Source organism: Lampetra fluviatilis, chromosome 65 (genome assembly GCF_964198595.1).
Source record: "Lampetra fluviatilis chromosome 65, kcLamFluv1.1, whole genome shotgun sequence".
Classification (NCBI taxonomy): Eukaryota; Metazoa; Chordata; class Hyperoartia; order Petromyzontiformes; family Petromyzontidae; genus Lampetra; species Lampetra fluviatilis.
Window position 1 is genome coordinate 5,280,733 of NC_136339.1, and position 11,553 is coordinate 5,292,285.

The window sequence follows — 11,553 nt, forward strand, 5'->3', positions numbered from 1 at the left end:
GGGGTGGAGGGGTGAGATGGAATAGATGGAGATTAGTCCACACACTCTGCTACTGTACCACCCACACACCCACCCATGGGTGTAGAAGGGAGCGAGATGGAACAGATGGGGATTAGTCCACACTCTGCTGCTGAGATGGAACAGATGGGGATTAGTCCACATGCTCTGCTGCTGTACCACCCACCTACCCACCCACGGGTGTAGAAGGGACAAGATTGAACAGATGGAGATTAGTCCACACACTCCGTTTCAATACAGTGTTGCGGGGGGGGGGGGGTGCTTTTTTCGTTGTTTTGGTAAAAAGTCTCCCGTGTCTGCGAAAGAATTTGCCGAAGTTTCAGTTCTGCAAATCAAAACACACATCTCTCTTTGTGAGCGTGGCCATGCCCTGGTGACAGTCACGCTCTGCGGTAGCTCTGTGGTGTCCACTTCTGCGGGTTCCGTTCCGTGTGAACGAGAGAGTCTCTTGAAGAAGTAGTGAGCTCGAGGTAGTTCTGTGGTGTCCACTTCCGCGGGTTCCGTTCCGAGTGAACGAGAGAGTCGCTTGAAGAAGTAGGGAGCTCGCAGGTAGTTCTGTGGTGTCCACTTCTGCGGGTTCCGTTCCGAGTGAACGAGAGAGTCGCTTGAAGAAGCAGGGAGCTCAGCGGTAGTTCTGTGGTGTCCACTTCTGCGGGTTCGGTTCCGAGTGAACGAGAGAGTCGCTTGAAGAAGCAGGGAGCTCGCAGGTAGTTCTGTGGTGTCCACTTCCGCGGGTTCCGTTCCGAGTGAACGAGAGAGTCGCTTGAAGAAGCAGGGGTCTCGCAGGTAGTTCTGTGGTGTCCACTTCTGCGGGTTCTGTTCCGAGTGAACGAGAGAGTCGCTTGAAGAAGCAGGGAGCTCAGCGGTAGTTCTGTGGTGTCCACTTCTGCGGGTTCCGTTCCGTGTGAACGAGAGAGTCACCTGAAGTGGGGATCTCAGATGTAACTCTGTGAAATCCACTTCTGCGGGTTCCGTTCTGCGGGTTCCGTTCCGAGTGAACGAGAGAGTTACTTTAAGAACTAGGGAGCTCAGAGGTAGTTCTGTGGTGTCCACTTCTGCGGGTTCCGTTCCGTGTGAACGAGAGAGTCGCTTGGAGAAGCAGGGAGCTCGGTGGTAGTTCTGTGGTGTCCACTTCTGCGGGTTCCGTTCCGCGTGAACGAGAGAGTCGCTTGGAGAAGCAGGGAGCTCGGTGGTAGTTCTGTGGTGTCCACTTCTGCGGTTCTGTTCCGAGTGAACGAGAGAGTCGCTTGAAGAAGCAGGGAGCTCGCAGGTAGTTCTGTGGTGTCCACTTCTGCGGGTTCCGTTCCGCGTGAACGAGAGAGTCGCTTGAAGAAGCGGGGATCTCGGCGGTAGTTCTGTGGTGTCCACTTCTGCGGGTTCCATTCCGTGTGAACGAGAGAGTCGCTTGAAGAAGCAGGGAGCTCGCAGGTAGTTCTGTGATGTCCACTCTGCGGGTTCCGTTCCGTGTGAACGAGAGAGTCGCTTGAAGAAGTAGGGAGCTCGCAGGTAGTTCTGTGGTGTCCACTTCTGCAGGTTCCGTTCCGAGTGAACGAGAGAGTCGCTTGAAGAAGTAGGGATCTCGGCAGTAGCTCTGTGGTGTCCACTTCTGCGGGTTCCGTCTCCGTGTGAGTCTATGGCTCTCTGCGTGAGTCTATGGCTCTCCGTGTGATTCTGTGGGTCTCTGTGTGAGTCTACGGCTCTCCGTGTGAGTCTATGGCTCTCTGTGTGAGTCTATGGGTTTGTGTGTGAGTTTATGGGTCACTGTGTGAGTATATGACTCTGTGAGTATATAGGTCTCCGTGTGAGTCTATGGCTCTCCGTGTGAGTCTATGTCTCTGTGTGAGTCTATGGCTCTCCGTGTGAGTCTGTCTCTGTGTGAGTCTATGGCTCTCCGTGTGAGTCTACGGCTCTCTGTGTGAGCCTCTGTGGCTAAATCTACCACAACTCCGACGCGTTTTGGGCACCAGCAGAGAAACACAAATACATCTACGCGACTCTTGAAGGCATTACTTCACAACCTTCTCACCACCCCCGCCCCCCGTCCCCAGGCATGGCGAACGCCCTGAAAGCCGCCACGTCGGCCTCGTCGATCGAGAAAGCGCAGGGGGAGACGGTGGTGCTGGACTGCACCTGGACGATCGACCCCACGGACACCGGGGCCCTGGACGTGGAGTGGTTCATGCAGGCGACCCCTACGAACAACTACGTGAGCGGGAGAGAGGGAGAGAGAGAGTGAGAGGGAGAGAGAGATACAGAGAGCCCAACGCACACGCAGAGATGCCCATAGACTCGTACACAGATGCATACACAGACCCCCTTGGGCTCCTACGCAGACGCTTCTCCGCAGAGGCACCAGCAGGCTCCAACGCAGATGCCCTTCGGCTCCTACGTAGACGCTGCTACGCTGAGATGCCCGTAGGCCAGAGGTCGCAAACGGGTTTTGATTCCTTATTCGTACCCGTACCTGTCCGCACCAGGGTCGCAAACGGGAACCCTACCCGTACCCGGCCGTACCCGTACCCTACCCGTACCCGGCCGGGTACGGGTAGGGTACGGGTATCGGGTACCCGATTGCGACCTCTGGCATGAAGCCATGTTGCAGGCGCGGGTGGGTTGATTCTAGGAACTTGAATTGTGAGACGAGACAAGACGTTGGGAAATGAGTGACAAACGGTGACTCACCAGTGACTCACGGCCTTCTCACTCATTGGTTGGGGTGAGTCACGTGCGGCTACCCGTACCCGGCCGGGTGTGTGAAATCAAGTCACGTAGAAGGGAAATTATAAAATAATAAAAATGTAAATCAATAAAATTCTCACGACGTTTCGACTGCAAAACAAGCAATCGTCATCAGGTGTGAAATCAAGTCACGTTATAAGGGAAATAATAAAATAATAAAAATATAAATCAATAAAATTCTCACGACGTTTCGACTGCAACACAAGCAATCATCATCAACTGTGGATTTCACAGCTGATGAAACGTCGTGATAATTTTTATTGTTTTATATTTTTATTGTTTTATTATTTCCCTTCTACGTGACTTTACCGAAAGAACCAAGAAGATGAATCCCTGCAGTCACGAAAGCTTTAAATCTAAATAACAGGTCCCTGCGGGGTGGGCTGGTAGGAACGAATAACCAAATAATATAAACATAATGTATTATTACACTTGTTTAGCCAGGAAAGCCTCACTGAGTCTAAAGGTTTTTGTAGGGTCCTGCCAAGTGTTTGCAGTAGGGGGCGATGTTGCTACACCTAATCGGACGATACGAAGGGAGAGTTTGAGGCCTAGTTCTAGGCTTTAGGCCTAGCTGTAGGCTCTAGGCCGCTGTGAGTTAATTTTTTAATTTAAATGTTTTAATTATTAATGTAAAAGCTTTAAATTTAAATGTTTCTATTTAAAAACATCAGGGAATGTAACATTGTTAAACATTAACTCCCGCCGCTGTGAGTTAATTTTTAATTTAAATGTTTTAATTTAAAGCTATCTGAGGGAATTATAAGGGAATGTTACACTTGTTTAGCCAGGAAAGGCTCACTGAGTCTAAAGGTTTTTGTAGGGTCCTGCCAAGTGTTTGCAGTAGGGGGCGATGTTGCTACACCTAATCGGACGGACGGACGGACGATATAATCTATTGTAGGCTGGTTCACTTCGTTCCTACCAGTATTAAAATAAATTTAAACCCATCCGCTTCTGTTTTCAGAGGCGACCTGTCCGTGTTTGATTGCCCATCGAAGTGGCTTTCATCATCATCGTCGTCGTCGTCGTCGTCATCATCGTCATCATCATCGTCATCATCATCGTCATCATCGTCATCATCGTCACGTGCAGATGCGTCATGTGCACAGACGGCCTGGCCTGGCACGTGGTGGGTGGTTGGTGGTGGTGGTTGGTCGTGGTGGTTGGTGGTGGTGGGTGGTGGTGGTGGGTGGTTGGTGGTGGTGTTGGTGGTGGTGGTGGTGGTAGTTGGTGGTAGGTGGTGGTGGTTGGTGATGGTGGGTGGTGGTGGTGGTGGGTAGTTGGTGGTGGGTGGTTGGTGGTGGTGGGTAGTTGGTGGTGGGTGGTAGTTGGCGGGTGGTGGTGGGTGTTGGTGTTTGTTGGTGGTGGGTGGGTGGTTGGTTATTGATGTTGGTGTATCGTCGTCTGTCCGTCCCCTACGCCCTGTCCCCAGGTGGCCACGTTTGCGGGGGGCACAGAGAACATCTACCCCGAGTACGTGTCCCGCGTGCGCTTCGCACGCAACGTGACGCAGCGCGACGCGTCGCTGCAGATCGCGGCGCTGCAGGCTAGCGACGACGGCGTCTACACGTGCAAGGTGAAGGTCGGAATGGTCATCCAGCAGGTGCCCATCAAGCTCACCGTGCTGGGTAATGCACGCACGCACACACACGCACACACGCGCACGTACACACACGGACACACACGGACACACACACGCACGCACGCGTACGCACACGCACGCACCTACACGTACACACACGCACGCACGTACACACACGTACACACACGCACGCGTACACACATGTACACACGCACATGGACCAATCAACTTCAAGGACAGTGCATATCATTACCATTATCAGAGTTGTTTCTTTTTGTTTGCATTTTGACTGCTTGTGTTGTGGTTATGGCAAACATGATGCCTTGTATAAAGGTGTCAGTTTTGTACCAGTTGAAAGGGTAAAAACCTACTACTAAAGATCATCTTCTTGGTTCTTTCGGTAAAGTCACGTACAAGGGAAGTAATAAAATAATAAAAAATAAAACATAATAAAATAATTCTCACGACGTTTCGGCCACAACGCAAGCAGCCGTCCTCAGGTGAAGACCAGGTCTGTCGAGGCGACAGCGTCTGAATGAAACAGCACACGTGCTTGGAGCATGTATATAAGCTGGGTTGGAAGGGGGGAAAAGGGCGCCTTGACAAAAGAATTTGCATATCAAGAGGAATTTAGCATATTTATGAGAAATGCAGGTATGTGATTAGTACTACTTATGCCCGTGCATTATGCAGGATTAGCAGCATCAAAGGGAGGGGATATGGGAAATGCAGGTATGTGATTAGTACTACTTATGACCGTGCATTATATACTAAAGATCACTTCTGTAACCACCTTCTCCCGCACCACCATCACCGCCCCCCCCCTCTCTGCCTGGCGTAGTGAAGCCGTCTCAGCCCAGCTGCGTGGTGAACGGTTCGGTGGCGCTGGGCAAGGATCTGTCGCTGCAGTGCCTGTCCAGGGAGGGCACGTCGCCCATCAGCTACCAGTGGAAGAAGACCAGCGGGGAGGGGGGGATGGCGGCGTTCATGATGGGTGGGTGCCGACACGGCCAGAATCGTGACGATGATGACGATGATGATGATTGATGATGATGATGATGACGATGATGATGACGATGATGATGACGATGATGATGATGGTGACCATGACGACGATGATGATGACGACGATGATAGAGACCCATACTCACACAGAGACCCATAGACTCGCACAGAGACCCATAGACTCACACAGAGACCCATAGACTCACATAGATAACCAGAGACTCATACAGAGACCCTTCCCGTCTGGCTCCCAGCAGGAGGGATGCTGCCCATCAAGAACGCGAGTGTGAGCCACTCGGGGATGTACCAGTGCAACGCCACGAACCGCGTGGGCTGGCAGTCGTGCGTCGTCCTGCTCTCCGTCGTTCCACGTGAGTCTGCCTCTCGCTACGTGTGTGCGTGCGTGCGTGCGTGTGTGTGCGTGCGCGTGTGTGTGTGCGCATTTGAGTGTGTGCGTGTGTGTGATGTGTGTGTGTGTGTGTGCGTGCATGTGTGCGCGCGTGTGTGTGCGCGCGTGTGTGTGCGCGCGTGTGTGTGCGTGTGAGTGTGCGCGTGTGCGCGTGCGTGTGTGCGTGTGTGCGCGTGTGTGTCGTGCCACTAAGAGGTGGGGCCTTACCATCAGCCCCACCAAAACGAAGCACCTGCCTGGGCATTTTGGACCATCGGGCACTCCACCCCCACAACTCCCAATCGGTGATGGGGCAGTTGTGGAGAGAGTGGAGAGTTTCCCATACCTGGGCAGTGTGCTCATGACTGGCTCCGGTTTAACAGCAGAGGTTTGTGTGCGTAGTGCAGTAACGCTGGTGTGTGTGCGATGCGTTGGCGTGCGTAGCGCAGTAACGCTGGTGCGTGTGCGGTGCGTCGGTGTGCGTAGCGCAGTAACGCTGGTGCGTGTGCGGTGCGTCGGTGTGCGTAGCGCAGTAACGCTGGTGCGTGTGCGGTGCGTCGGTGTGAGTAGCGCAGTAACGCTGGTGCGTGTGCGGTGCGTTTGTGTGAGTAGCGCAGTAACGCTGGTGTGTGTGTGGTGCATCGGTGTGCGTAGCGCAGTAACGCTGGTGCATGTGCGGTGCGTTTGTGTGAGTAGCGCAGTAACGCTGGTGCGTGTGCGGTGCATCGGTGTGCGTAGCGCAGTAACGCTGGTGTGTGTTCGATGCGTCGGTGTGTGTAGCGCAGTAACACTGGTGCGTGTGCGGTGCGTCGGTGTGCCGCGTGTAGCGAGCAGTAACGCCGGCGTGGTGGCGGGCGCCGTCATCGGCGTGCTGCTCGTCGTCGCCGTCATCGGCTTCCTCGTCTGGTACCTGCTGCGCCAGCGCAAGGGCAAGCCGGTGCGGGACCGCGACTACCACAACGACATCCGGTGAGGGACGCTCACTCGCTCGCTCGTTAGCCCGGCCGCCCGCTCACCCGCTCGCTCGCTCGCCCACTGATCCACTCGACCACCCGCCCACCCGCTCACTCGCCCACTGAGCCACTCGCCCACCCGCCCACCCACTCGCCCACTGACCCACTCGCCCACTGACCCACTCGCCCAGTGACCCACTCGCCCGCTCGCCCACTCGCGCACTGACCACCCTCCACTCTCTCCGTCCCTCGGCTCCCTCCGCTCTCTCCCTCCGTCCCTCGCCTCCCCCCCCCTCCCTCGCCTCCCCCCCCCCCTCGCTTCCCTCCCCCCTCCCTCGCTTCCCTCCCTCCCCCCCCTTCCCCCCCCTCCCTCCCCCCCTCCCTCCGCAGGATGGACGACTCCCCCCCCGCGTCGATGAGCCGCCCGCCCACTCGCGCGGCCCACGACCTGCCCAGCACCCGCACCTCCATCGGCTCGGCGACGCCCTCCAACGGCCTCCTGGCGCTCCGCTCGGCGCCGGGCGGCCCGTCGGGCCCGGGCGGGCCGCCCTACGAGCGAGGGGAGGGCCGCGGGAGGGGCCCGGGGGCCTTCCCCAGCGTGAGGGAGGAGAGCGAGAGCGGCGGCGGACCGACCTACGAGAGTGTCGCCCGCGACGACGACTACGATGACGACGACGGATCGGAGGACGACCTCCCGCCCGGTCACTCCCCCGAGCCGCCGAAGCCCAAGGTAGCGGGGGGCGGGGGGGGGGGGCTCGGGCCTCGGGGTGGGGGCGGGGGGAGGCCCGGTGAGCCCAGCGAGCCCGGCGCACCGGGTGAATCTGGCGAGGATGGGTGCGGTGGCGGTGATGGTGCCCGCACAGACGCGCAGTTCCGTCGACTTTGCCTGAGCGCCGCCGGTCGCCCCGTCTCGTCCGCCCCGCCGTGTGGCAGCAGCGGCGGTGGTAGCGGTAGCGCCGTCTTGGCGGGCTACTCGCTGGCGCTGGGGGGTGGGCGGGGGGCTTGTGGGACGGCGAGCGAGCGAGAGCGCGCGATTGGTCGGGGGCCATCTGGTCACTTGAGGCTCGATTGGATTTGAGAAGAGGTGGATTTCTTTTTTTTATCTTCTATACACTACCTTTTTTACGTTGCTTTATATAGTAGCGAATGTAGCGCCCCCCACCCAGTAGTGGCTACGGCTCCTTGGGTTCAAGCGACGGCTGAAATTTTTCGGGGGGGGGGGGTGGGGTGTTGGTACCCATACCCGGCCGGGTACGGGTACCCGTTCCCTACCCGTACCCGTATCCTACCCGAAATGAGTGACAAACGGTTACTCACCAGTGACTCACGGCCTACCCGTACCTGTACCCCGTCGCACCAGGGTCGCAAACGGCTACCCGTACCCGTACCCAGCCAGGTACGGGTAGCTGGGTATTGGGTAGGGTACGGGTATCGGGTAGGGTACGGGTATCGGGTAGGGTACGGGTATCGGGTAGGGTACGGGTATTGGGTACCCGGTTGCGACCTCTGCGGTGTCAGAAGCCCCCCCCATTGCGTCGCGTTGCCGAATCGGTAAAAAGAAAGTCGCATTTCAAGCGAAAGCGAAACGACTCGTTAGGCAATAAACGTTTTTGGCGCGAATCGGTAAACTGTAATCCGGAGAGAGAGCGGGTCGCGGGGGGGGGGCTGGTGGTTCCGGTTAGATGTGCGATCATGACTTGTATTTTTAAACGCGTAGCTGCAGTAGTGAATGTACCGTGCGCCTCTCGCCCCCCTCCCCTCCACTCTGTGATCGACTGACGGTGGAATCGGCGGGGCGAGTGAGCGAGCGAGTTGGGTAGTGTCGAGGGTTTGGATTCGAGAATCAAGTCTTCAAATCCGTCCCTTTTTTATCTTTTTTGTACATTTCAACCTCGCGGCTGTCGCGAGCGAAACCGCTGTACGCCGAACGAGGGGGTGGCGGGGGGGTGGATTTTTGTGGTGGGTGGGGCCCAGTGAGGTGGTGGTTTCTCTGCCTTGGCGAGGCAGGAATTGGCGAGTTACAGGGACTCACTCTGCTCACGAGCGAGTTCGGGTTCCAGAGGTCTGTTCTGGAGTTGGTCCGTTGGCAGATGTAGATGCCACTGGTTCTACACGTTCTGCAGATGTAGATGCCACTGGTTCTTCACGTCCTGCAGATGTAGATGCCACTGGTTCTTTATTATCTGCAGATGTAGATGCCACTGGTTCTTCACGTTCTGTAGATGTAGATGCCACTGGTTCTTCACGTTCTGTAGATGTAGATGCCACTGGTTCTTCACGTTCTGTAGATGTAGATGCCACTGGCTCTTCATGTTCTGCAGATGTAGATGCCACTGGTTCTTCACGTTCTGTAGATGTAGATGCCACTGGCTCTTCACGTTCTGTAGATGTAGATGCCACTGGCTCTTCATGTTCTGCAGATGTAGATGCCACTGGCTCTTCATGTTCTGCAGATGTAGATGCCACTGGCTCTTCATGTTCTGCAGATGTAGATGCCACTGGTTCTTCACGTTCTGTAGATGTAGATGCCACTGGTTCTTCACGTTCTACAGATGTAGATGCCACTGGTTCTTCGTTCTCTAGATTTTGATGCCACTTGTTCTTCACGTTCTGCAGATGTAGATGCCACTGGTTCTACACGTTCTGCAGATGTAGATGCCACTGGTTCTTCACGTTCTGTAGATGTAGATGCCACTGGTTCTACACGTTCTGCAGATGTAGATGCCACTGGTTCTACACGTTCTACAGATGTAGATGCCACTGGTTCTACACGTTCTGCAGATGTAGATGCCACTGGTTCTTCACGTTCTGTAGATGTAGATGCCACTGGTTCTTCACGTCCTGCAGATGTAGATGCCACTGGTTCTTCACGTCCTGCAGATGTAGATGCCACTGGTTCTTTATTATCTGCAGATGTAGATGCCACTGGTTCTTCACGTTCTGTAGATGTAGATGCCACTGGTTCTTCACGTTCTGTAGATGTAGATGCCACTGGTTCTTCATGTTCTGCAGATGTAGATGCCACTGGTTCTTCACGTTCTGTAGATGTAGATGCCACTGGTTCTTCACGTTCTACAGATGTAGATGCCACTGGTTCTTCGTTCTCTAGATGTTGATGCCACTTGTTCTTCACGTTCTGCAGATGTAGATGCCACTGGTTTTTCACGTTCTGCAGATGTAGATGCCACTTGTTCTTCATGTTCTGCAGATGTAGATGCCACTGGTTCTTCACGTTCCGCAGATGTAGATGCCACTGATTATTCACGTCCTGCAGATGTAGATGCCACTGGTTCTTCACGTTCTGCAGATGTAGATGTCACTGGTTCTTCACGTTCTGTAGATGTAGATGCCACTGGTTCTTCACGTTCTGTAGATGTAGATGCCACTGGTTCTTCACTTTCTGCAGATGTAGATGTCATTGATTCTTCATGTTCTGCAGATGTAGATGCCACTGGTTCCTCACGTTCTGCAGATGTAGATGCCATTGGTTCTTCAGATGTAGATGCCACTGATTCTTCATGTTCTGCAGATGTAGATGCCACTGGTTCTTCACGTTCTACAGATGTAGATGCCACTGGTTCTTCACGTTCTGCAGATGTAGATGCCACTGGTTCTTCACGTTCTATAGCTGTAGATACCACTGGTTCTTCACGTTCTGCAGATGCAGATGCCACTGGTTCTTCACGTTCTGCAGATGTAGATGCCACTGGTTCTTCGCGTTCTGCAGATGTAGATGCCACTGGTTCTTCACGTTCTGCAGATGTAGATGTCACTGGTTCTTCAGATGTAGATGCCACTGGTTCTTCACTTTCTGCAGATGTAGATGCCATTGATTCTTAATGTTCTGCAGATGTAGATGCCACTGGTTCCTCACGTTCTGCAGATGTAGATGCCATTGGTTCTTCAGATGTAGATGCCACTGGTTCTTCATGGTCTGCAGATGTAGATGCCACTGGTTCTTCACGTTCTATAGCTGTAGATACCACTGGTTCTTCACGTTCTGCAGATGCAGATGCCACTGGTTCTTTATTATCTGCAGATGTAGATGCCACTGGTTCTTCACGTTCTGCAGATGCAGATGCCACTGGTTCTTCACGTTCTGCAGATGTAGATGCCACTGGTTCTTCGCGTTCTGCAGATGTAGATGCCACTGGTTCTTCACGTTCTGCAGATGTAGATGTCACTGGTTCTTCAGATGTAGATGCCACTGGTTCTTCACTTTCTGCAGATGTAGATGCCATTGATTCTTCATGTTCTGCAGATGTAGATGCCACTGGTTCCTCACGTTCTGCAGATGTAGATGCCATTGGTTCTTCAGATGTAGATGCCACTGGTTCTTCATGGTCTGCAGATGTAGATGCCACTGGTTCTTCACGTTCTATAGCTGTAGATACCACTGGTTCTTCACGTTCTGCAGATGCAGATGCCACTGGTTCTTCACGTTCTGCAGATGTAGATGCCACTGGTTCTTCAGATGTAGATGCCACTGGTTCTTCAGATGTAGATGCCACTGGTTCTTCATGGTCTGCAGATGTAGATGCCACTGGTTCTTCACGTTCTATAGCTGTAGATGCCACTGGTTCTTCACATTCTGCAGATGCAGATGCCACTACTTCTTCACGTCCTGCAGATGTAGATGCCATTGATTCTTCACGTTCTGTAGATGTAGATGCCACTGGTTCTTTATTATCTGCAGATGTAGATGCCACTGGTTCTTCACGTTCTGTAAATGTAGATGTCACTGGTTCTTCGCGTTCTGCAGATGTAGATCCCACTGGTTCTTCACGTTCTGCAGATGTAGATGCCACCACCGCCATCTATTGGGCGGTGGTTGAACTTACGGTCTGAACAGCTGCAACTGGACA

At 54.1% G+C, this 11,553-nt stretch overlaps 1 protein-coding gene across 1 annotated transcript in view; it reads left to right on the forward strand.

The window, feature by feature from the left end:
* CXADR (CXADR cell adhesion molecule) overlaps positions 1 to 8,933 on the forward strand; it is a 24,513-nt gene extending 15,580 nt beyond the window's left edge. Inside the window, 7 exon segments of the mRNA XM_078882455.1 lie at positions 2,067 to 2,224; positions 4,193 to 4,388; positions 5,184 to 5,336; positions 5,605 to 5,718; positions 6,563 to 6,704; positions 7,079 to 7,436; positions 7,438 to 8,933. Of these exon segments, the coding sequence (XP_078738581.1) occupies positions 2,067 to 2,224; positions 4,193 to 4,388; positions 5,184 to 5,336; positions 5,605 to 5,718; positions 6,563 to 6,704; positions 7,079 to 7,436; positions 7,438 to 7,578 (1,262 nt within the window). The 3' untranslated portion in view covers positions 7,579 to 8,933.
* The last annotated feature ends 2,620 nt before the right edge of the window (positions 8,934 to 11,553 follow it).